At 40.8% G+C, this 27,473-nt stretch overlaps 1 protein-coding gene across 4 annotated transcripts in view; it reads right to left on the bottom strand.

Annotated features, from left to right (window-relative positions):
- The window catches only part of DYM (dymeclin), a 390,748-nt gene that overhangs the window by 52,659 nt on the left and 310,616 nt on the right, over positions 1-27,473 (bottom strand). For 3 of the 4 annotated variants that reach the window (XM_042239587.2, XM_042239589.2, XM_015103730.4), the window contains one exon: positions 11,492-11,605. In XM_042239587.2, the coding sequence (XP_042095521.1) occupies positions 11,492-11,605 (114 nt within the window). Of the gene's footprint in view, positions 10,566-11,491; positions 11,606-27,473 lie in introns of all 4 variants that reach the window. The other variant, XM_060405511.1, reaches the window with a different exon arrangement.

The raw sequence follows: 27,473 nt of genomic DNA on the forward strand, positions 1-27,473 counted from the left end.
GGTCAGGAAGCAACAGTTAGAACTGGACATGGAATAACAGACTGGTTCCAAATAGGAAAAGGAGTACGTCAAGGCTGTATATTGTCACCCTGCTTATTTAACTTCTATGCAGAGTACATCATGAGAAACGCTGAACTGGAAGAAACACAAGCTGGAATCAAGATTGCCGGGAGAAATATCAATCACCTCAGATATGCAGATGACACCACCCTGATGGCAGAAAGTGAAGAGGAACTCAAAAGCCTCTTGATGAAAGTGAAAGATTAGAGCGAAAAAGTTGGCTTAAAGCTCAACATTCAGAAAACGAAGATCATGGCATCTGGTCCCATCACTTCATGGGAAATAGATGGGGAAACAGTGTCAGACTTTATTTTTTTGGGCTCCAAAATCACTGCAGATGGTGACTGCAGCCATGAAATTAAAAGATGCTTACTCCTTGGAAGAAAAGTTATGACCAACCTAGATAGTATATTCAAAAGCAGAGACATTACTTTGCCGACTAAGGTCCGTCTAGTCAAGGTTATGGTTTTTCCTGTGGTCATTTATGGATGTGAGAGTTGGACTGTGAAGAAGGCTGAGTGCCAAAAATTGATGCTTTTGAACTGTGGTGTTGGAGAAGACTCTTGAGAGTCCCTTGGACTGCAAGGAGATCCAACCAGTCCATTCTGAAGGAGATCAACCCTGGGATTTCTTTGGAAGGAATGATGCTAAAGCTGAAGCTCCAGTACTTTGGCCACCTCATGTGAAGAGTTGACTCATTGGAAAAGACTCTGATGCTGGGAGGGATTGGGGGCAAGAGGAGAAGGGGACGACAGAGGATGAGATGGCTGGATGGCATCACTGATTTGATGGACGTGAGTCTGAGTGAACTCCGGGAGATGGTGATGGACAGGGAGGCTTGGCGTGCTGCGATTCATGGGGTCGCAGAGAGTCGGACATGACTGAGCGACTGAACTGAAGACAGCAAACACTGGAAACAGTGGCAGGCTTTATTTTTTGGGGCTCCAAAATCACTGTAGATGCTGACTGCAGCCATAAAATTAAAAGACGCTTACTCCTTGGAAGAAAAGTTATGACCAACCTAGACAGCATAGTAAAAAGCAGAGACATAACTTTGCCAACAAAGGTCCATCTAGTCAAGGCTACGGTTTTTCCAGTACTCACGTATGGATATAAGAGTTGGATTATAAAGAAAGCTGAGCGCCGAAGAATTGATGCTTTTGAACTGTGGTATTGGGGAAGACTCCTGAGGGTCCCTTGGACTGCAAGGAGATCTAACCAGTCTATCTTAAATGAGATCAGTCCTGAGTGTTCACTGAAAGGACTGATGTTGAAGCTGAAACTCCAATACTTTGGCCACCTGATGTGAAGAGCTGATGCTGGGAGATTGAAGGCGAGAGGAGAAGGGGACGACAGAGGATGAGATGGTTGGATGGCATCACTGACTCAATGGACATGAGTTTGAGTAAACTGTGGGAGTTGGTGATGGACAGGGAGGCCTGGCGTGCTGCAGTCCATGGGGTCGCAGAGAGTCAGACCCAACTGAGCAACTGAACTGAACTGAAGACAGCAAACACTGCAAAGGAAGCTATGACGATATGCTGTGCAACACAGGGAATAGAGCCAATACTTCACAATAATTATAAATGGAATAAACTTTAAAAATGGTGAGTCACTATACTGCACACTTGCCAATTATTTATCTTATTGTCATCTCCTTCACACATACACACAAAAATAAAGCTTTATGAGGCAGGGATTTTTGTCTATTTTGCCCACTGTTATATCCAGAGTTTAGAACAGTGCCTGACACATATAGGGAGAGACAATTAAGTGAATTAAAATTGTAAAGAGGGTGGTAAATTAAAAATTAGAAAAGCAGGTCTGGAGATAGGATATTTCACTCCAGAACTCTTGAATTCTATAACAGGTCCCCATTTCCTTTTTAGAATATGTAAAATGAGCTTTTCATTTATCTAGCTACTACATTTATTAAGTAACTACTATGTACCAGACACTGAACTAGGTAGGCGTCAGGAGGATGCAGGGGACTAAGACGTGACCCCTGTTCTCAAGGAAGTTATAGGTGAGTGGGAGAGAGAAAATATTTAAATAACTGCATAGAGGTAGAACAGGAGAGGAGTTCCCAAAAATGTACGTATAAAATACAGTGGGTATTTAGAGGAGGAGACACAGACAGGTTGAGAAAGAAAAGGAAAGGCTTCAGAAAAGTTGTTAGATTTATCAAGGGCTTCGGTGAATGCTTAGAATTTGAATAAACAAAAAGTAAAGGCGGAGGGGATGGAGAATGGTATATCAGGAAAAGAAAGTTGTATAAGCAAATCAAAAAATGCGGGAAGGAAGAAGGCACAGAGCTAGTTCTGCTTGACTGGAGAGTCGGGTGGGGCTGGGGTAGCACTAAGTAGGGAGACAAAGGCCTGGAAGGGCAGGCTGGGCTAGATGGTGGATGGTCTAGAAGTCCAGCCTAAGGATTCCAGACCTTATCAGGTCTCAACAGAGCCTGACCTCTGAACAGTTGAAGGATGTTATTAGGGCACTGCCCTACAAAACTTCTTCATGGAATTTTAGAAGACAGAATTCTAGACTCATAAGAATTATAAGAATTCTTACTCATAAGAATTGTTGGTTCAGAAGGTCAAGAATCTGCAGTGTCGGAGACCTAGGTTTAATCCCTGGGTTGGGAAGATCCCCTGGAAGAGGGCACGGCAACCCACTCCAGTATTTCTGTCTGGAGACTCCCCATGGACAGAGGACCCTGGCAGGCTACAGTCCATGGGGTCGCAGAGTCAGACACGACTGAGTGACTAAGCACAGCACAAGAATTATAAGAGGGACTTCCCTGGCGGTCCTGCGGTTAAGACTCTGTGCTCCCAATACAGGGGCCCGGGTTTGATTCTTGGTCAGGGAACTAGATCCCACATGCTGCCACTAAAGATCTTACATGCCACAACTTTAAGACTTGGTTCAGCCAAATAAATAAGTATTAAAAAAAAAAAAAAACTGCCTGAAATCTTTGGGATCATCCTGTACAACTTTTTATCAACAAGAACTCTTTCCATCTTTCCTCTGTCTTATAGACTTGAGCCCCTTTGTCATCTGGCTCAGTTTTCACATTTCCCATTCAGACTTCGTTGTGAATCCACTTCACTACTTTATGAAGCTCCATATGGACTACTAAAGAACTGGACCCATTAGAAAACATTTCCTTAGGTGGAACTAATACCTGTCTGTGTTCAGTCACTACCCATTCATTGCCGTGTGGTATAAAATACAAAGCTTAATTCCTCTTTTAGAGTTTAATCCTTAAAGTAGTTGAACATGGTTCTTTTATTTTCCTTTTTTTTTTCCCCAAGTCACATATTCTCTGCTCCTAACCTCATGTGACTTAAGAGGGTCTTTACTATAACTTCATCTGCTTGTGAACACAGTTTATTTTTCTGATGAGATGCTCAGATGGAACCAAACAATCGCAGTGTGGTCTCACCAGCAAGGAAGAAGGAAAGGAACAGGACAGGGTGAATGAAACAGACTCCGGAAAAAGACTGCCTTGGTTTGAACCTCAGTTTTGCCTCTGGACAGTAACTTCTCTGAGGCTTAGCTGCCTCACCTAGAATCAGGACAACAGCAGTAATTCATGGTGCTATAAAGCGCTTAGAAGAGTGTCTTATAGCACTATTAGTATTAACGTGGAGCTTGAGTTCTCAAATTTTACACACAGGCTATATCTGCCAGGATTGTGAGAAACTGTGTATCTGAGGCTTAAGACGAAAAAAGGCTGGCAGCTCTTGTACCATTCTTATACTTACCTTGGGGTTTGATTTTGTTTAAAAGATATATTCTTTTCCAGTTTGAGATTATTCTCAAATAAAGGAGATAAACGAGCATTTGAAAATGGGAGAATGCATCAATCAATTATGTAATTTTGTCCACTGTTTTTATGCTGAAGGCCCACAACTTATTCTGTTGCTTTCTCCTCTCAGAGGGTCAAAGTCCCTTTCAATTCGAGTCTTCTGACAACATTTATTTAAGCTCATGCCACTCCATTACATTTGTTCTCTGTACATAACATTCTTTCCATCTTTAGTACACATCGTTTAAAAACTCCATGCTCATCAAGAAGCTTCTCATTTTGCTTCTTGTTTCTTTTGATGGTATGCCACACTGCTGGTGACTCAAGCACCTTACTTCCCCTTTCATGGTGAAAGCCTGGAAACTACAGCCCAGCATCTCCCCAGAAGGGCTTTGGGTTAGACTGTGGCGATGAGACGAACTGGTATTTCAGAAGGCAGAAGAGACACAGAGGCCACTGGTGCTCTGGTAACAGCAGTGGGCAGGCTGTGGGCTTCAGCAAGCGTTTTGCCAGAGGTTTCCAGCAATCTCCCTGCAGACCTCCATAAAGATGCTGCAGGCAGGCCAGACCATCAGTGACGACACTCTTGCCACTTCTGATTTCCTGAAAGCCAGCACTGGCTTTTGGTGAAGTTGGCTTCCCTGGTCCTTTCAATGACTGCTAAATTTTCTATATTAAATTGCTTTCTGTTTGCAATCAGGGGTTTTATTTCTCTGACAGGTTTGGTAGGGAGAACAGAAGTTACTCTCTATAACTTAAGTATAAAGGATTTTGTAGGGAAAACAGATTTATGCAACTGTTGGAAAGGCAAGATCAGAGAAGCTGTGACAGAAGACGGTCTACAGCACTGGGGTGGTTCTCAAGAGCTCTAAGCAAGCAGCTGAGGCAAACCTCAGGATCTATGGGAGCCATCGATGACCCTCACTGCCTACACAGCATGAAGCCAAGCAGGAGCTGCCTCTGGAGAATAATGGCTCCTTCTCATCTGCCTGATGAAGAGATGATGCAGAGGGAAATTGAAAGCAAAAGGAGAAGAGGGCAGTAGAGGATGAGATGGTTGGATGGCATCACTGATTCAATGGATATGAACTTGGGTGAACTCTGGGAGATGGTGAGGGACAGGGAGGCCTGGCATGATGCAGTCCGTGGGGGCGCAGAGAGTTGGACACAACTGAACGACTGAACAACAATAACTCTTCTGCTTTCCATTTATGCAACTGTGCCTCTCCTTGGCAACTTCAACTCAGAACTACAAGGGAGGATTCTGCGAAATGCACCCTGGCGGTTTTCTGTGATGCGGAGGAGACTGGAGAAGGCAGTAACTGCGAGGCAGAGTTGAAAACACACTTCAGTACAAACGTACTTCTCATGAATGTTTGCACAGGACAATCAGTGATTGTACAGTTAATATTTTTTTATTTTGTTTTCCATCCCTCTTGTATTATATGTTTTCTTGTTATGACCCATATTCAACTTTTAGCAATTTCTGTACTTCTGGCATACAAATCTGACTACTTCTTCCTTTGCTATGATGAACTGAAATGTGAGCTCTTTGTCATTAAAAAAAAAAAGCCCCAGATTAATAATATAGCCTTACTGTTTCTTGCATCATCTGAGAGTAAAACTGTTATCAAAAATGCATGCAACTTCCTGCTTTGAGGAGAATGATAATGTTGGTATACACAGACAAAATAATACTCTCAGGGATGGAAAGGTTCTTGAAAGTCACATAGTTGGATTTGCCAACCAATATTTGAGTCCTTGCAGTTGGAACAGCAAATAATTGCACATGTACATCTTATTGTCTGTTCCTGCTGCCAATGGCAAGCTCTGGGAATAGATCTCAGCACTCTTTCTGCTGGACCTGCACACAGCCTGAGACTCCTCCCCTCTCTGTGCTGGCCAGCTCATGCCAACAGAGGTCACCCAGCATGGAACCTGTCTGCCTCCCTGTCAAGTGGCCATCATTCCCCAATGTTACCATCTTCTGTGAGAGTGACTGCATCACTGCCCAGAAGTTGCCTATTCCATCTCTAAGTCTAGTTGACTCTTGAACAGTAAGGATTTAAACTGCATGGATCCACTTAACACATAGGTTTTTTTGTTTTTTTTCCTAATAGTAAATACTGCAGTACTTTACCCTCCACGGTGGGTTGAACCCATGAGTTCAGAAGCACTATGAATACAGAAAAGAAAGAGAAAAGAAAGATAACACTAAGTCATATCCAACTCTTGCATTCCTATGAACCGTAGCTCGCCAGGCTCCTCTGTCCATGGGATTCTCCAGGCAAGAATACTGGAATGGGTTGCCATTCCCTTCTCCAGGGGAACTTCCTGACCCAGGAACTGAACCCAGGTCTCCTGCATTGCAGGCAGATACGTTACCAACTGAGCTACATGGGAATACAGAGGGCAACTAAATTCCATCTGGGTTTTTGACTATGTGAAGGGTCTGTGCCCTTAATTTGTGCATTGTTCAAGGGTCGACTAGTTCCATTTCGCAGAAAGCACTTCCTTATATGGGACTGAAATGTAATTTTTCTGTATAAAGCGTCTACCTCCTTGTTTCTGTTCCTGAGATCAACACAGTAAGGACAACTCTGCTTTAGTAAACAATTCTTCCAGGACTTGAAGACAGTAAGTCTCTTGTGCTTGGATCCTGTGAATTCCTGTAAGTATGCCCTCTGTTCTTCCACAGGATTGGTGATTCTGTGAAAGTTTTCCAAATTCTCTTAAGGTGTTGCCTCAAAAATTTGCTCTGAATTTTCTAGTACAGACAGCCTCTAGATACTACTAGCTACGTACACGTACATTGACCTGCGTACACTGATGAGTCATACAACATTTAGCAAAGTGGAGCCAGGCATCGATGAAAGATGAAGCTAGCCAATGTCTCAAAATTGTCCTTGACACCGCCTAGTCCAAGTCCAAATTCACTTCCGTAAGTAATTCTTCCAATACTTGCATGCCAGTTCTGCAACCAGTCCATCAGAACCTACGTGTAGCCACCATTCCCTGGAACTTTTGTAAATAATACAGATAATGCTCAGTTGTGTTTGACTCGTTGTGACCCCATGCACTGAAGCCTGTCAGGTTCCTCTGTCCATGGAATTTTCCAGGCAAGAATATTGGAGTGGGTTGCCATTTCCTATTCCAGGGGATCTTCCCGACTCAGTACCACTAGTAATACCTGGGAAGTCTGACACAGACTATACTATCTCCTAAAAAGTCAGCAAATTTGGAAAACTCAGGCCACAGGACTGGAAAAGGTCAGTTTTCATTCCAATTCCAAAGAAAGGCAATGCCAAAGAATGCTCAAACTACCGCACGATTGCACTCATCTCACATGCTAGAAAACTAATGGTCAAAATTCTCCAAGCCAGGCTTTAGCAATACATGAACCGTGAACTTCCAGATGTTCAAGCTGGTTTTCGAAAAGGCAGAGGAACCAGAGATCAAATTGCCAACATCCACTGGATCATGGAAAAAGCAAGAGAGTTCCAGAAAAACATCTATTTCTGCTTTCTTGACTATGCCAAAGCCTTTGACTGTGTGGATCACAATAAACTGTGGAAAATTCTGAAAGAGATGGGAATACCAGACCACCTGACCTGACTCTTGAGAAATCTGTATGCAGGTCAGGAAGCAACAGTTAGAACTGGACATGGAACAACAGACTTGTTTCAAATAGGAAAAGGAGTACGTCAAGGCTGTCTATTGTTACCCTGCTTATTTAACTTCTATGCAGAGTACATCATGAGAAATGCTGGGCTGGAGGAAGCACAAGCTGGAATCAAGATTGCCGGGAGAAATATCAATCACCTCAGGTATGCAGATGATATACCACCCTTATGGCAGAAAGTGAAGAGAAACTCAAAAGCCTCTTGATGAAAGTGAAAGAGGAGAGTGAAAAAGTTGGCTTAAAGCTCAACATTCAGAAAACGAAGAGGACCCATCACTTCATGGGAAATAGATGGGGAAACAGTGGAAACAGTGTCAGACTTTAATTTGGGGGGCTCCAAAATCACTGCAGATGGTGACTGCAGCCATGAAATTAAAAGACGCTTACTCCTTGGAAGGAAAGTTATGACCAACCTAGCTATTATATTGAAAAGCAGAGACATTACTTTGCCAACAAACGTCTATCTAGTCAAGGCTATGGTTTTTCCAGTGGTCGTGTATGGATGTGAAGTTGGACTGTGAAGAAAGCTGAGTGCTGAAGAATTGATGCTTTTGAACTGTGGTGTTGGACAAGACTCTTGAGAGTCTCTTTGGACTGCAAGGAGATCCAACCAGTCCATTCTAAAGGAGATCAGTCCTGGGTGTTCTTTGGAAGGACTGATGCTAAAGCTGAAACTCCAATACTTTGGCTACCTCATGCGAAGAGCTGACTCATTGGAAAGGACTCTGATGCTGGGAGGGATTAGGGGCAGGAGGAGCAGGGGATGACAGAGGATGAGATGGCTGGATGGCATCACTGACTCGATGGGCATGAGTTTGAGTGAACTCCAGGAGTTGGTGATGGACAGGCTGGCCTGGCATGCTGCGATTCATGGGGTAGCAAAGAGTCGGCCATGACTGAGCAACTGAACTGAACTGAAAAGGCCGAAGTGCACTCCTCTGCCAACCAGACAATTACTTGGACAAACAGTTAGCACTTCCACCTCTCCACCATGGTCCAAGTCAAGCAATAATTTAACTGATCCCTCTGCTCTCACAGTCACACTACAATCTACTCTCAACACATCAACCAGAGTAATCCGCCTACAATCAAAACCCCAGCATGCCTCTCCTCTTCTCAAAATCTTGCCTTGGCTCCTCATTCCACTGCCCTGCCCTACCCCTTATCATCTCTGTTTACCTTCTGCTCCTCTCCCCTTGTCCACACAGTTCTAGCTGCTTTGTTCTTCTCATTATTTCTTCAACATGCTTGACATCCTCCTGGCTTTGGGCCTTTTCAGGCACTGCTTAGGATTCTACTTTGAACCAGCACATCTAATTTGCTCACCTTCTTTTTTTGGTTAAAGGCTGGCTATACCATTCTCTGTTAATTCTACAACCTTCTCCCACCACATCCTTACTGGCATGCCCAAACCCTCTTAAGTTTGCTTGATCATTTCTTTCTTTTCCAGAGCATCTACCACTCTAGATCATTTTGTTATTCATTACACCATGCTGATTATTTGTCGTCTGCTTCCGCCTGCTAAATTACAAGCCCTGAAAGAGCAAGGATCTTTGCTCACTCTGTGCCCAGGCACTTAAGAGCAATAGCTGTCACAGAGCAGATGCTTGACAAAGGCTTGCTCAGGGTTGATGGAACCTGTGGCAAGCTTTAACCTAACGTCACACGACCTCATCACTTGTCATCGCCCCCTTCTCCTGAACTCTCATTCCCATCCTGCTCTGGGCTTTCTCTCCCGTGATCCAACCTCCCATTACTTCTCTGCCTCCAGTGCCCCACACTGCCTTTTCAAACCCTGACTTCATGGTTATTATGTCCCGCGACATTCTCAGTTCCTGCACTGGATCGTCCGTCTCTCGTCCTCACCTCTTAAGCAAGAACCTGGTTTCCCCCTCAGGACTTCCAAACCCCTGGAGCCTTTGGAAGTAGAAGCTGATGGTTCTTCACACTCTCTAGTCTTCAGGGCCTGGAGGTGCAGCTGGTGTCTTGTCTTCACTGCTGGTCCTTGGCTGTTCCTCTACTCTTAAATACAAAGCTCTGTTCCTATGAGGCCAGTATCAACTTCTTCTCTTCCTTTTACCTGTTGCATGCTGATTCCTAGGCCGCTCTCCTATTTACTGTAGTGTTTGGCTCAGTCTTTCTTTCCCCCCATGGCTTATTATCCTGGGTTGACTATGATGCCCACGTGTATGGCCCATGGTTGACTTCAAAACCATTAACTGGCTCGATCACACTGACTTCCATTTACATCGATATCATTTCAGTCCCCCACTCACAGCTGAACTCAGACCATGTTGTCATGGAGATTTGCTCCTTGTGAACACCTTCAGTCTAAATATACTGCTCTCTAATCACAATTTCCATGACTTCTACTTCACTGGTTCTTTGATCTCATTCAAATCCCCCTTCCCTTCATTCCTCTCCATTACCCTTTCCTTACAGTCTCTTGTTACACCTCTTTCTTGACTTTCCTAAACACCAAGATCCATCACTTCCTGTGAGTTGCCACTCTAATCATCATGCCCTGTAACATGGCATAGTTCAAATAAATTCAAAAGGGTGAGAAAAAACCTAAGAGACCTCAGATATCTTACTTTAGGTAAGAGAGGAAATAATATGAATTCTCTACACTTACAGACTTGTCAGGAAAGAGAGTCAAGTCAGAGCTGGAGGGTCTGGTGAACTGCGATCAGGTTTTATGCCGTTGCCACATGCTGGTGCCATTTTAGTTGAGGAGCAGACCACCCCCCGCCCTCTACCGCAAGGCTATCCGTGTACAGTGGAACTTCTGCAAGTGATCATGACTAATGCACAGTTGCTTGACAAACTCTGTTGTTGTAACTGAAAATATTTTCATATCCTACAATGTTTATTAAGCAGCAATTCCAGTGATAGTGCTGCAAAGCACAACCCCCAAACAGTAACTTTGGAAAGAAGCTGTGACCAAAACTATGAAGAAGGCCAAACATTCTCTATGATACCCTGTGTGTTGTTCATTCAGGAATGAGCACTCTAAAAAAAAAGGGAGGTAATGAAAGAAAAAATTAAAAGAAGTATTAAGGTAAAAATAGGCGACAATGTCGTACATTCACGCATTTCTCCCCAAAATCCCCTTTACATCTTTTCTTGTGGGAAAATTAAGTCTTGAAATGTGAGTTTTATATCATGATATTGCCTCAGGAACACATTTAGTGCACAGATTTAAATGTTTCCTCTAAACACTGTATTTCTCCTACCTCTTCCACAAAATACTCCTCTTTTTGTAGCTACACCCAGGTACACAGTGAATAATGTGGTGATTACAAGTACGGACTTGGGAGCCGAAGACCGAGGTATGGATCTCCTAGTTCATTAATTCCCTAACTGTATGACTTGGGGTAAATTACTTAACCTATTTTTGTATCAGATTCCCCATCTGAAAATTAGGATGATTAACACTACTTAACCTCAAAGGGCTGTTGTGAGGATTGATTGATCAGTTAATATATAAGACACTTAGACCCCCCAAAAGCACTGAGTAAACACTGTGTAAGTACTAGCTACCCCTGCAGCTAACAGATCATCATCACTATCACCACCACACCACCTATCGATCAACCCTGATGATACACACAAGACTGAATTTATTTCAGTGGGTTAAAAAATAAGGTGCTCCTTTATTCATAGTATTATGAATAAAGTATTATGCATAGTATTATGCAGCGGTTACTCATAGGAGATGTATGCAGTGGTGAAGAGTCCTTTTGCGACTTCTTCTGGAAAACTATCAGAATCTTTCATCATAGCTCTGCGTGTCGGTGTACAGGAGAGTAGGCAATATTTAGAGAGCTTTTCCCAGCACAAGTGCTGGGTAAGTAGTATGATTCTGAATAGAGCCTACTCAGACAATAACATTTACATCAATAGATACAACAGTATGTTTCTTCTCCCAGTCCTACCTTCAGCCTGTCCTTGGGCAGTGCGACAACCCCTTGCTTGATGATTTCCAGGACTCGTTCCACTGACAGCTCAGCTCCAGCTTGTAGCAACCTTGAGCTAAAGAAGGTGATCACCTGGAATGCAAAGTGTTATTTTTTTAAACAAGTAGATACATGAGGTATATTTTCAGTAGATGCCTTTCTCACATGGTAGTCAAATGATCATTGTTCCACTTCTTAGAGTGACCTGGCTTTTAACTCACCTGCTCTCCTAAATCAGTCCTCTCTATAAAGGGTTTGATGGCTGAATCAGAGCCAATCCCCTTAATATTCAGGGTTGATTATCCATTCTGTGAATTAAGTAGGTTCCTCAATTCTGAGCTTTCTTGTGCTACCCCAACTTGCATTTATATTTCATTTAGAGAGAAGCATTCATCAGAAGGCAGGAAGAGAAAGCCAAAGCTTAAAATCTGTTAATATTGAGGCTTAACAGTAACTGTAAAAACAAGTCTTAGGAAGAAAGGAATTTGAAACTAATGGCTAAAATGATGTTTTGGGGATTATTTATCAATTTAATTTATCCACAATACTCTTATCTCTGATCACCAGGGAAAATCAACAGCAAGCTATAATTTTTTTTTCTTTTTTTGGTTTCATGTCACAGCACAGTCTGAATGAACTATGTAGCAAGATGCTAAGACAGTAACATTCTGGAAATAACACTGTCTCCTAACAGTTGTCATTAAAAACTAAAAGAATATCATCATTTCTTAGGAAATCACTTACAAACCACAATGTTAATAAATCAAGATGACCATGGGTCACTTTTTATTTAAGAGCTATACTATACACTATAGACAAGAGATACCTGCAAAATATAAAATTTTACATTGTTTAAAAAGTTGAGTATTTCCATTTACATGCTTTCTATTTTATAGGTAAGATATTTTAAGATATTTTAAGTTGCTAAGAATTATTTCCAATTTTTTTCCTAAATTTTCTTTCAGGATTACTCTCCTAAATATTAATTGTTCAAAGGCACAGTCAGTTTTCTCCTAACCATTCTAGTGGGGAAGGTGCATGATATGACATAAATGCCACTGAAACGGATTTATTCTGGAAAGCAGAGATCCAGCTAGAGCCAGAACCTTAACAAGCTTGTGCCTTGAAAGACGGTGGCAGTGAGTGAAAACAAAGGCAGCCAATGCCTGGCTACACTGCTGTTGATTCCAAATAAATCATCTCTTTATCTCAGGCAGTTTGCTGGCACCAGCTCCTTTGCAAGTTGCTTATTTTGTCCATGACAGGTTGGTTTTCAACATGTGCCTATGGCTCTTGTTTTTTCCAAGTCAGATTTTAAGCTCTTTAGGGGAATTCTGGGATAAAATTTTGTTCACAGAGTTTAGTCACAGCAGGTACTGAAATTGATTTTTATAAATCATAATTGTCTTTTTATTTTTAAATGGACATTTTGTATGTGTAAAATAAGTAAATTCAGAGAAGATATTTTTTGATTTTTGGTTGTACTTCAAGTTTTTGTGTTTTAATCAATACACTGATGATACCCTTGACAACTTATTCAGGGGAAGAGATATTCAGAGAATTTATATGGAATAGATGATATTTTGTGTCTTTAAAAAAGATGCAATGTGTAAAAAGGACAAAGATGCAATGTAACTGGGGGACTAGACACAGATCAAACATGTACAAGGAAATGGATTTAGACATCATGGTAGTGTACACTACAAATTTCTCAAAGAGTCAGAGGCCTAGTTTGGGTCTTGCTTGTGATACTAACAATGTGACACTCAACTTCTTCCAGATGTAGAACTGTGGAGTGGTTGGGAACACTTATCAGGTGTCAGATAGCTTAGATTTAAATCTCAGCTTTCCTTATAAACTAAGGCAAGTTATTTCACATCTCCATACCTGAGTTTCCTGATCTATAAATATCAGGTACAGACCTGTCATATACTGCCTTTACTATGTGAGGTATGTTCCTTCCATACCTACTGTGTGGAGAGTTTTTAATCATAAGTGGATGGTGAATTTGTCAAGAGTTTTCGGCGTCTATTGAGATAATCATATGATTTTTATTCTTCAATTTGTTTTTAAAGTTGCATATCACATGATTTGCAGATTTGGAACTATCCTTGCATCCCTGGGATAAATCCTATGTGATCATGGTGCATGACCCTTTTAATGTATTGTTGTATTCAGCCTGGTAATATTTTGTTGAGGATTTTTGCATCTATGTTCATCAGTGATGTTGGCCTGTAGTTTTCTTTTTTTGTGATGTTTTTGTCTAGTTTTGATATCAGGATGATGCTGCCTCACAGAGTGAGTTCAGAAGTGCTTACTCTGTAATTTTTGAAATAGTGTGAGAAAAATAGATATTAATTCTCTAAATGTTTGGTAGATTTCACCCATGAAATCATTTGGTTTGGATTTTTGCTTGTTGAGGGTTTTAAAATCACTGATTCAATTTTATTACTTGTAACTGGTCTGGTCATATTTTTTATTTCATCATGGTTCAGTTTTGGGAGAGTGTGCATTTCTAAGAATTTGTCCCTTTCTAAGTTGTACGTTTTTCTGGCATACAGTCTTTTTACAGCAATCTCTTATGATCCTTTGTATTCCTGTGGTATCAGCTGAAACTTCTTTTTTGATTCTGATTTTCCTGATATCAGTTCAGTTCAGTTGCTCAGGCGTGTCTGACTCTTTGCAACCCCATGAATCACAGCACGCCAGGCCTCCCTGTCCATCACCATCTCCCGGAGTTCACTCAGACTCATGTCCATCGAGTCTGTGATGCCATCCAGCCATCTCATCCTCTGTCGTCCCCTTCTCCTCCTGCCCCCAATCCCTCCCAGCATCAGAGTCTTTTCCAATGAGTCAACTCTTCGCATGAGGTGGCCTAAGTACTGGAGCTTTAGCTTTAGCATCATTCCTTCCAAAGAAATCCCAGGGTTGATCTCCTTCAGAATGGACTGGTTGGATCTCCTTGCAGTCCAAGGGACTCTCAAGAGTCTTCTCCAACACCACAGTTCAAAAGCATCAATTTTTGGCACTCAGCCTTCTTCACAGTCCAACTCTCACATCCATAAATGACCACAGGAAAAACCATAGCCTTGACTAGACGGACCTTAGTCGACAAAGTAATGTCTCTGCTTTTGAATATACTATCTAGGTTGGTCATAACTTTTCTTCCAAGGAGTAAGCGTCTTTTAATTTCATGGCTGCAGTCACCATCTGCAGTGATTTTGGAGCCCAAAAAAATAAAGTCTGACACTGTTTCCACTGTTTCCCCATCTATTTCCCATGAAGTGATGGGACCAGATGCCATGATCTTCGTTTTCTGAATGTTGAGCTTTAAGCCAGCTTTTTCACTCTCCTCTTTCACTTTCATCAAGAGGCTTTTGAGTTCCTCTTCACTTTCTGCCATCAGGGTGGTGTCATCTGCATATCTGAGGTGATTGATATTTCTCCTGGCGATCTTGATTCCAGCTTGTGTTTCTTCCAGTTCAGCGTTTCTCATGATGTGCTCTGCAAAGAAGTTAAATAAGCAGGGTGACAATAGACAGCCTTGACGTACTCCTTTTCCTATCTGGAACCTGTCTGTTGTTTCATTTCCAGTTCTAACTGTTGCTTCCTGACCTGCATACAGATTTCTCAAGAGGCAGGTCAGGTGGTCTGGTATTCCCATCTCTTTCACAATTTTCCATAGTTTATTGTGATCCACACAGTCAAAGGCTTTAGCATAGTCAAGAAAGCAGAAATAGATGTTTTTCTGGAACTCTCGTGCTTTTTCCATGATCCAGCAGATGTTGGCAATTTGATCTCTGGTTCCTCTGCCTTTTCTAAAACCAGCTCGAACATCAGGGAGTTCACGGTTTACGTACTGCTGAAGTCTGGCTTGGAGAATTTTGACCATTAGTTTTCTAGCATGTAAGATGAGTGCAATTGTGCGGTAGTTTGAGCATTCTTTTGCATTGCCTTTCTTTGGAATTGGAATGAAAACTGACCTTTTCCAGTCTTGTGGCCACTGCTGAGTTTTCCAAACTTGCTGGCATATTGAGAGCAGCACTTTCACAGCATCATCTTTCAGGATTTGAAACAGCCCAACTGGAATTCCATCACCTCCACTAGCTTTGTTCGTAGTGATGCTTTCTAAGGCCCACTTGACTTCACATTCCAAGATGTCTGGCTCTAGATTAGTGATCACATCATCATGATATAGGCCCTCTTTTTTTCTGGCTAAATCTGGGTAAAGGTTCACCAATTTTTTTTATCTTTTCAATGAATCAAGTCTCAGTTCCACTAATGTTTACTATATTTTTTTTTCAGTCTCTATTTCAGTTACTTATTTGAGAATTTTCCTGTTTCCTGAAATAGGCTTGTATTGTTAGAAACTACCCTCTTAGAATTGTATTTGCTTTATCCCATAGATTCTGGATCACAAGTCATAGGATCATTTACATTTTCATTTGTTTCCAGGATTTAAAAAAATTTCCTTTTTGATTTCTTCAGTGACTCTTTGGTTGTTTAGCAGCAAATTGTTTAGCCTCCACATGTTTATTGCATTTTTTTTCCTTCTGATTGATTTGCAGTCTCATAGTACTCTGGTTGGAGAAGATGCTTGATATAGTTTCAGTTTTCTTAAATTTACTTAGAGTTGTTTTGTGACCTAGTATGCTGTCTATCCTGGAGACTGTACAATGTGCTCTAGAAAAGAATATTCTACTGCCTTTAGAAAAAATATTCTCTATATAATCTATTAAGTCCATTTGGTCTAAAGTGCCATCTAAGGCCAATGTTTCCTTACTGATTTTCTATCTGAATGATCTGTCCATTGGTGTCAGTGGGGCTGCACAAGGTGATTTCAAGATGAACAAATGACCCCTGCAAATGCAGTGGGTTATATTATAGGAAGAGAACTCTGAGCTTAGGGAACACAAACTCTTATAATGGTCAGTAAGCATGTCTCCCTTTTGTTCTAGAGGGAAACAGACATGCCCCCAACCTTCCCCCTAACTGATTCCAGGTATCTGTACAACTTGCTTTCTACTTCTTTCAAGTCTGAGCTCAAATGTAACTTCTCAGAGAGGTCCTCTCTGACTTCACTCTTTATATCTGTAATTATACAATCCTGTTCCCAATAGTACTCATTATTCCTCAATCTTTTTTTTTTTTTTTGGACACAGCAACTCGTAGATATTGATGTCATTTACAGAGCTAAGGAAGACGGCAGAAGAAAAAGTTGATTCATTTTGTGTTTGATTTTTTTTTTTTTTTGGAAGAAAATAATGAATTCTCATTTAACCTTGTTTAACATTTGTGGAACTGTTATACAGGCAACTGAAATGTGCTAAGGCAACTAGGTTTTCTATATTTCCAGACCTGGAAAATCTAGTATAAATTTTACACTGTCCAGAGACAAAAACAGTGCTTGCCTTTACCATACCACAAAACTATTGTTGTTCACTGTCTCTGTCCTCTACTTACAGTCAGCCATGACATTTCTTTCATGCCCTCTCCTGTTTGGTGTGGTATTTCTGTTTTGTCCTGTTGCTTGAATTCAGCCAGATCATATCATCTTATGAGTTAGATGCAGAGGCTATGTGCTAGTGGCTAATAATAATCTGGCTACCTGAAACGCACATGTATAGCTCCTTCTGCAGAAGTTAAAAGTACTCCAAAGTTAGTCACTCCTATCTCAGACATTCACTATTGCTTAATGTCTTAATAAAAAATATCAACTCTCAACTGCCTGTCAGCTAAAAATAACAGAAGATTCATAGTCTCCTCTACCAATACTTTTCAAGGTTAACTCCATGAAAGAAGAAATAGCAAAGGTTTGCTTAAGCCAAGATTTCAGGAGCATTTAGGCGAGGGCAGGAGAAGGTAAAGTGCTGAAAGAGGCAAAAAGTGGAAATGTTATTTATATCTTTATCATGGCATTCTTTTCAAAATATGTAAAAAGTTTAAAATGATTTTGAATGAATTTCCAGCGTGCCCAACACTATTTTGGATGACAGTATTCAACAAAAAGTTGTTGGAAAATCTGCTCATTTAGAATCTTATTTAGGTTTATCCAAGTGAATGCTGAAAATATGGAGTTTATAATGAGAAGACCTGGATTAAAGGCTGAGTGATTTACTAGCTAAGTGACCTTGAACCAACAATTTCACCTCTGAAGCCTTGCTCTGCCTCCCTCATGGGGATAATTTACGGGTCAAGTGAGATAGGCATATGCAAATAACCCTCAGTGATAAAGCTCTATGCAAACATGAGATCATTATTTAAGAGGATAACTCTATTATTTATTTATTTATTTTTTGGCTGTGCCGTGTGGCTTGAAGAATCTTAATTCCCCAACTTGAGATTGAACCTGAGGCCTGGCAGTGAAAGTGCTGAGTCCCAACCACTGGCCGGGGAATTCCCTAAGAGGATGATTCTTAGGTGGAGATCTGTGTTAAAAATCACCTAGGAAGCCTGTTGGTTTCCTTACCTGTAAAGTGAGATAATAGTAACTAGTTTACTGGTTTAAGAGGAATAAAAGGGTAATATATGTAAAGCTACTTAAGTCTTATTCCCAGCATTTAACAGAGACTCAAAAAATGTTTAGGCATATATTCATCTAGTTTTAAGAAGTGCACAACAGCACAGAGCCAAATGTTTACCCTGAGGTTGCATTTTTCACTGAATACAGTTGCAGTGTCAATAAGCAGTCCATTCTGGTGACAAGGGCAGGATATAAATCTAGTTTAACACTCCACTTTTATTTCTATTTGCTTATATACTGTGAGAAAAACAGTGAGGGCCCTTCTATTTCTTCACCTTGACTCTGCTTTTTGCTTCTTCCAAAGGAGACTAAGCTTCAAATGGATCTAGGTTAAGTCCTTTGCATGGTTCTTTCATGTCCTTCAAGAAAAATATGGTCCTTCAGGGTTATTTTTAAAGTTTCAATAGCTGGTTACTTTACCCATGGAGTAAAGACTGATTTGACATCACTGGAAGTTAGAAGGAGAAAGTAAATTTCCAGGTTTGTTTTCAGACCTTTTCAGGTAGTGAATAGGCAAATCAATGAGAAACTGGAGGAACATTTAGTGAATGGTGATAGCAATCAGGCAAGATGATTATAAACAAGGTTGTTTTTTTTAATCAAACTACCTTGGTTTGAGTTCTGGCTTTATCACGTTCTGAATGTGTGATCATGAGCAACTTAAATCTTTCTAAGCTGGCTTCTTTATTTGCAACTGAAAATTAAAATCAAATATACCTCACAAGTTTGTTTTTTAATGAAAATTAAAAGACATAATACATATAAATGCTCAGCAAGCACACTATAAAGCTAGCAGTGCTAATGATTAACAGAAAAGGAACAAATGGCTTTTGATGTGGTTTAAACATTTAACACTAAATAATCCAAACAATGTGTTAAAACATGATCATCCATCACTGATTACAGTTACGAACACAGGAAAAAATAAATTTTGAGTTAGTCTTTTAGCAGAAAGAAAGAGAAAAAATGGGTTATTATGAAAAGAGGTATTGGTAATTAAAGGGAAAACATTTCTTTCCAATACACCACAGATATAGTTTATCTGACATATGTTGTATACAATTCAAGTGACTATCCAGAGGAAGAAAACAAGGGTGGAAAGTGGGGAGAGGGAGGGAGGATGGAAGGAAGGAAAGGATAAAAGGAGAAAAAAGACAAGAAGGAAAGAAGAAAGAAACTGAAATCAGAGAGGTCCAGAGAAAGGTAACAGTTATGATAGAAAGGGGAGGAGTGTGCCATAGGGCAGACTAAAAACAATTAGGCTGACACAGGTTAGAAATATGGAAGTTAAAAAAGGATATATTGGATAGTTCTATAATTCAAAGATCTGGATACATCTTGGAAAAAGCAGGATATTCTCCATCCTGGAATGTGAAAGAGATTATTTATAAGTACCCTAAGAAGATATTATTTTAGTACTGCAATGCCCTTTCCTAAGCGGAATTCATAGTCCCAGTTAGACATCAAGAGACTCAAGAGTATAACAGCCATTCTGTTTACTTTGTATACACTTGAAATTTTTTACAATAAAATGTTTTTAAAATAAAAAAAAGGTATAATAGGCTACAGTTCACATCAGATTAATTTAAAACAATACAAGATCAAGAAAAAGAGAATGTGAACAGCAGAGTCACAGGCTTTTGTTTTTGCTGGGACTGCTCATAATAGTCTCAGGGCAAGTCTCTGGACCCTCAAATGATAGTGCCGATGTGAGAGAAAGGACTACAGAGGGCAGATCCAAAAGCCACCCAAGCTGAGAAGCCAGATACCAAGCAGAAACCAATGCCCTTTGTGACACTCTCAGCTTCTAGGTCCCTGAAAAGGACATGGCTGGCTGGCTGTGAGTTTTTTTTTCACTCAGGGAAGCCCAAAGCTATAGTCCTTCTAGCCCAGACTCAACTTACCAACCAAATGTCATTTTATTATATTCTCATTTTATCACGGCAGTATTACTGAATTAACACAGCTGACATTCTACCTTCACCAGATTTCCAAGGAACAGAGCTAAAAACAGATGAACCCAGGCCAATTTCCCATGTAACAGAGAAAAGGGTTTTGTTGAACCTTTTACTCATATGCACAATGAATCGTAATCTCAGTATTTTACTCCCCAAAATGGTTCTAGCAAGAACTAGAAATGAATTTGGACAAATGCATGAATAGGCTGGCGAGAACTGGCTTTTCACTTTATTTTGGTTGCACCATGTGGCTTGGAGCATCTTAGTTCTCCAACTATAGATCAAACCTGTGCCCCCTGCAATGGAAGTGTGAAGTCCTAACCTCTGAACTGCCAGGAAATCTCCAGAAGTGGCTTTTTAGCTACAAGCTAGCTGTAAAGTTTGTCTTCATAGAGAAAATTGATTTCCTCTCAACACTGTGATTGTTAAGACTGCTATGAGCAATATACTATTAAAAGAAGTAAGAAAGGCTCTGCCTTTCCTATCCAGAAACTCTCCTTTCTGGATAGTTTCTTTGAGAACTGGGATCACAGAAGGGACTGCACTTCCCGGAGACTCTCCCAGGGAAAAAGTAGACTCTACTTTTTCCATGGAGGCAATGCCAAAGAATGCTCAAACTACCACATGATTGCACTCATCTCACATGCTAGTAAACTAATGGTCAAAATTCTCCAAGCCAGGCTTTAGCAATACGTGAACCGTGAACTTTCAGATGTTCAAGCTGGTTTTAGAAAAGGCAGAGGAACCAGAGATTAAATTGCCAACATCCGCTGGATCATGGAAAAAGCAAGAGAGTTCCAGAAAAACATCTATTTCTGCTTTCTTGACTACGCCAAAGCCTCTGATTGTGTGGATCACAATAAACTGTGGAAAATTGTGAAAGAGATGGGAATACCAGACCACCTGACCTGCCTCTTGAGAAACCTATATGCAGGTCAGGAAGCAACAGTTAGAACTGGACATGAAACAACAGACTGGTTCCAAATAGGAAAAGGAGTACGTCAAGGCGGTATATAGTCACCCTGCTTGTTTAACTTCTATGCAGAGTACATCATGAGAAATGCTGGGCTGGAAGAAGCACAGGCTGGAATCAAGATTGCCGGGAGAAATATCAATCACCTCAGATATGCAGATGACACCACCCTGATGGCAGAAAGTGAAGAGGAACTCAAAAGCCTCTTGATGAAAGTGAAAGAGGAGAGTGAAAAAGTCGGCTTAAAGCTCAACATTCAGAAAACGAAGATCATGACATCTGGTCCCATCACTTCATGGGAAATAGATGGGGAAACAGTGGAAACAGTGTCAGACTTTATTTTTTTGGGCTCCAAAATCACTGCAGATGGTGACTGCAGCCATGAAATTAAAAGACACTTACTCCTTGGAAGAAAAGTTATGACCAACCTAGATAGCATGCTGAAAAGCAGAGACATTACTTTTCCAATTAAGGTCTGTCTAGTCAAGGCTATGGTTTTTCCTGTGGTCATGTATGGATGTGAGAGTTGGACTGCAAAGAAAGCTGAGTGCCGAAGAATTGATGCTTTTGAACTGTGGTGTTGGAGAAGACTCTTGAGAGTCCCTTGGACTGCAAGGAGATCCAACCAGTTCATTCTAAAGGAGATCAGTCCTGGGTGTTCTTCGGAGGGAATGATGCTGAAGCTGAAACTCCAGTACCTTGGCCACCTCATGCAAAGAGTTGATTCATTGAAAAGACTCTGATGCTGGGAGGGATTGGGGGCAGGAGGAGAAGGGGACGACAGAGGATGAGATGGCTGGATGGCATCACCGACTCGATGGATGTGAGCCTGAGTGAACTCCGGGAGTTGGTGATGGACAGGGAGGCCTGGCGTGCTGTGAATCATGGCGTCGCCAAGAGTCAGACACAACTGAGTGACTGAACTGAACTGAAAGATCTCTTGGTGCCTGGGTTTTCTCATTGTAGCACAGACACTAACATGCATTCTTGGAGCATAAACTAGACTACTGAGTTGTCAAAAAGAATCTAGCCAACAGAAAAAGGTAGGAATAAGCTGTGATTTATGTGTCTCAGATAACCATTTGTTTCATGATCCTATTAACAATACTTGTCAGTTTTAAAAGGAGATGCTCTTCTGGTTAAACCCAGACTTAAAGAGAAGGACATGGGGCCAGAGAAGAACTATTTGAGAAGTGGCCTGAGGATGCTATCACACATCCTAAATATCAATATATCTACATACCTGTTCATAATGGTGAGAATTTAATTACAGACCTTAAATGTCAAGTCTAACTTTAAGATATAACCATGCTCATTTGAAATGATGTTTCAGCTTTATTCTAACTGAAAAGATGACAATGGTTCTCAGCTGCCCCAGTTTTGTTAATGAAATCTTAATACTGATAGTAGTTCAGGAAAATGACAAGGGTGTGAATGGCAAAATAACCTGCTATAGCTGCAACTCTTAGGTATATAGTTGAGGCAGCTTAAGGAAAGTCCATGAAAACACTAACTAAACTGACAGTTAAGAGTTTTAGTTTTTATTTCTGTTTACCAGCAATCATTACACAGCAGTGATATGGAGCAAATCAATGAACAGATCTGCAAGAGTATACATAGTGGTAGTTAAACTCAACTAAAGTCAGCGTAATTGTGTGATTCCAGAGTATTTAGCAACTCATAGAATTTATGTGTTAAGAGTCTGGAATGGGAGCTTGGTTATAGTTCAAAGCTGGTTTCAATTAAGTACAAACAAGTACACAAGACTCTACTGGGATGAGCAAAAATTAATCTACTTGGCTTATGAGAATGGATAGAACTATTCTTAAATATCTTAAATGTGACCAGAGTCCATGCGTCCATCTATGTATTGCTGTTATTCTGGAAGAAGCCAGGAAGTTTACACCTTAGAGGTCACTCTCACCCTCTTTTCCCCAACCCCAATATTAGACAGTCTCTTTCTACCTCAGCTTTTAAAACCCTCACAGATGGATGCACAGACCCCAGTCAGGAGCTTGGAGGACTCTTAATATGAGGAAACTGGATCTAAGAAATAATACTTAGTGATACCAACATGAAGGGGCTTGAAAAGAAATGGCCATCTTTCTCATAAAAGTTTCAAAGAGAGGAAATAGCAGGAGACAGAGAAACAACCAGGAAGAAATAATTAAATGAGTATTTGAAAGCTCTGAGCATGAGTCTCTAGACTAAAAGGACCCTCTAAGCACCAAACACAACCGACCAAGGCACAGCAAATCATGAAGTTTCAGGACACAGTAATAGAGAGATCCCCCCAAAGCTTCCCAAGACAACAGTCGTGTAGTAAAAAAGAAGAAAAACATTTTAAGATATTAGAAACTAAAAAAATAAAAAACCTATCTCACATATACCCTTTTCCAGAAGGCTACAGTAGTGTAAACTCTACCAATCTGAAGCAGTAAACCAAGAAAGAGGACTTCGCAGGAGCCAAGACCAACCAAAGGGACAGATGAGGGAAATTCTCAGAAGGTTCCGCAGTTGGGCAGGAGAACCAGAGTCCAACATGGCTGGGGCTGGAAGTAGTTCTCCAAGAAAAGAATAGGACTGAGAACTAGATGTCTGACTATTCTGAGAGGAGTTTTAAAGTTATGTCAGAAAGTTTGTATTTGTGTTAGTGACTGGATATTTGCAAAACATAATGAAGACAGGCCTAACAACATAACTAGAACAAAGAATCTACACAAAGATATATAACTCAGCAGAAAAACTGGCAAAAGACTTGCCTAGGCATCACACGAGGAAACCCAAATGAAAACCACAGTGAGGTGCTGTTACAAAACTGACAAAACTAAGGTCCACGAGGATGTGAAGCAACAGGAATCCTATATACCACTGGTCAAAGAGTAAAACGGTGGCATCCCAGGTAGCACTAGTGATAAAGAAATCGGCCTGCTAATGCAGGTCAGACGTAACAGACGCGGTTTGATCTCTGAGTTGGGAAGATCCCCTGGAGAGGGGAATGGGAATCCACTCCAGTATTCTTGCCTGCAGAATTCCAAGGACAGAGGAGCCTGGGTGGGCTACAGTCCATAGGTTTGCATAGAGTCGGACACGACTGAAGCAACTTAGCAGAGCACGCAAAGGAAATGGCCCATATTATGCAGCAATTTCACTATGAGGTACATACCCTGGAGGAAGGTATGTACCTGTGCTCAGTCATGATGGAAATAACTGTATATATTTACACTTGAGCAATAATTATTTAAAATCTTCCTAAATTTAAGTAAATGATATGCAAATAGCTGACTCATTGGAAAAGTCCCCAGTGCTGGGAAAGATTGAGGGCAGGAGAAGAGGGTGTCAGAGAATGAGATGGCTGGATGACATCACCGATGCAATAAATATGAACTTGGGCAAACTTGGGAGATGGTGAGGGACAGGGAGGCCTGGCATGCTGCAGTTCATGGGGTGGCAAAGAGTGGGACACGACTGGGTGACCGAACAACAACAAATATAAGTAAAACAAGGACAGGGATGGTAGCTCTTCACCTTCCTCTTGTGCACAGCAACTGTGAACCTGATGAGCTATACAACAAATATCTGTGGAATCAAATTGAACTGGGAAACATTAATATAGCAATAGAAGGCTTAGCAGAAAAATCTTTTTAAAAAGAACAGGAAGTGAAGGTCCACAGAACTGTGAAAAATGTTCACTCACACTAATTATGAAAGAAATAAAAATTTAAAACAATAATGAAATACCATTTTTAATACAAAATAGCAAATGCTAAAATAAATATAATACTCAAAGCTGTAAAAGTATAGTGAGGTATTTCCTCTCATAGATCACTTGCAGAAGTAGGAGATGATATACAGATACATTAGCTGTACAATACATCTAGACAGCAATTTGACATGGGGTGAATCTTGAAAATACAGACATCTCTGACAGTAAAAACTAGTACAATTCCAGTTTTAAGACTACATCAACAACAGAACTAAAAGAGGTGAGCTATAATTTATTTAGAAACTGTTAATTATGAATTAATTACAAAATATTAGAAACAATCAAATAAGCAATAATGGGGTAAGGGTTAACATATTTTAGGACCTCCATAATACAGGTTATTGTTGTTCAGTCGCTAAATTGTGTCTGACTTTTTGTGACCTCATGAACTGTAGCATGCTCCTCTGTCCTCCACTGTCTCCCAGAGCATATTTATGTCCATTGAGTGGTGATACTATCCAACCATCTCTCTCTCAACTGTCCCCTTCTCCTCCTGCCCTCAATCTTTCTGGCATCAGTGTCTTTTCCAGAGTCATCTCTTTGCATCAGGTGGCCAAAGTATCGTAACTTCAGCTTCAGTAACAGTTCTTCCAATGAGTATCCAGGGTTCATTTCCTTTAGGAAAGACTAGTTTGATCTCCTTGCAATCCAAAGGACTCTCAAGTTTTCTCCAGCATCACATTTGAAAGCATCAATTCTGTGCTCAGAGTTATTTATGGTCCAACTCTCACATCTGTACATGACTACCAGAAAAACCACAGCTTTGTCTATAAGGACCTCTGTCAGCAAACTGATACACTGTCTAGGTTTGTCACAGCTTTCCTTCCAAAGAGCAAGTGTCTTTTAACTTCATGACTGCAGACACTGTCTGCAGTGATTTTGGAGCCCAAGAAAATTAAATCTGTCACTGTCTCCACTTTTCCCCCCATCTATTTGCCATGAAGTGATGGGACCAGGTGCCATGATCTTAGTTTTTCAAATGTTGAGTTTTAAGCCAGGTTTTTCACTCTCCTCTTTCACCCTCATCAAGAGGCTCTTTAGGTCGTCTTTGCTTTCTGCCATTATAGTGGTATCAACTGCATATCTGAGGTTGTTGATATTTCTCCTGGAAACCTTGATTCCAGCTTGTGATTCATCCAGCCCTGCATTTTGCATGATGTACTAGGCATAGAAGTTAAATAAGCAGGATGACAATATATGGTCTTGTCATACTCTTTTCCCAATTCTGAACCATTCAATTGGTCCATGTCTGGTTCTAACTTTTGCTTCTTGACCCACATACAAGTTTCTCAGGAGACAAGTAAGGTGGTCTGGTATTTCCAACTCTTTAAGAATTTTCCAGTTTGTTGTGATCCACACAAAGGCTTCAAGGTCATCAATGAAGCAGTAGTAGATGTTTTTCTGGAACTCCTTGCTTTCTCCATGATCCAATCAATGTTGGCCATTTGATTTCTAGTTCCTCTGTCTTCTCTAAATCCATTTTGTACATCTGGAAGTTCCCGGTTCACATACTGTTGAAGCTAACTGAAGGATTTTGAGCATTACCTTGCTAGCATGTGAAATGAGCACAAGTGCATGGGAGTTTGAACATTCTTTGGCATTGCCCTTTTTTGGGATTGGAATGAAAACTGATCTTTTCCAATCTTGTGGCCACTGCTGAGTTTCCCTAACTTGCTGACATATTGACTTCAATGGCATCATCTTTTAGGATTTGAAACAGCTCAGCTGGAATTTTGCCACTTAAGGCCCATTTGACTTCATATTTCAGGATGTCCAGCTCCAGGTGAGTGACCACACCAATGTGGTTAACCAGGTCAGTAAGATGTTTTTTTGTATAGTTCTAAAGGAGATCCAACCAGTCCATTCTGAAGGAGATCAACCCTGGGATTTCTTTGGAAGGAATGATGCTAAAGCTGAAACTCTAGTACTTTGGCCACCTCATGCAACGAGTTGACTCATTGGGAAAGACTCTGATGCTGGGAGAGATTGGGGGCAGGAGGAGAAGGGGACGACAGAGGATGAGATGGCTGGATAGCATCACTGCCTCGATGGACGCGAGTCTGAGTGAACTCCAGGAGCTGGCGATGGACAGGGAGGCCTGGCATGCTGCGATTCATGGGGTCGCAAAGAGTCGGACATGACTGAGCGAGTGAACTGAACTGAATGTGTATTCCTGCCACTTCTTAATCTCTTCTGTTTCTGTTAGGTCCTTACCATTTTTATTCTTTGTCACGTCTATCTTTGCATGAAATATCCCTTGATATCTCCAATTTTCTTGAAGAGATTTCTAGTGTTTCCCATTCTATTGTTTTCCTCTATTTCTTGGCACTGTTCACCTAACGAGGCTTTCTTATCTCTCCTTTTTATTCTCTGGAACTCTGCATTCAGTTGGTATTATCTTTTCCTTTCTCCTTTGCCTTTTGCTTATCTTCTTTCCTAAACTATTTGTAAAGCTTCCTCAGACAACCACTTTGCCTTCTTGCATTTCTTTTCCTTTGGTTCTGGTCACTAGTTCCCATACAATGTTACCCAAGGCCAAACTTGTACCCCAAGGCCAAACTTGCCTGTCTATCAGGCATGTCTTGACTTCCTACTTTTGCATTGTGATCCCCTATGACGAAAAGGACATCTTTTTTTGGTGTTACTTCTAAAATTATTGTAGGTCTTCATAGAACCAGTTAGTTTCACCTTCTTCAGCATTAGTGGTTGGGGCATAGACTTCTACTGTAATGTTGAATGGT

Source organism: Ovis aries, chromosome 23, assembly GCF_016772045.2.
Source record: "Ovis aries strain OAR_USU_Benz2616 breed Rambouillet chromosome 23, ARS-UI_Ramb_v3.0, whole genome shotgun sequence".
Taxonomy (NCBI): domain Eukaryota; kingdom Metazoa; phylum Chordata; class Mammalia; order Artiodactyla; family Bovidae; genus Ovis; species Ovis aries.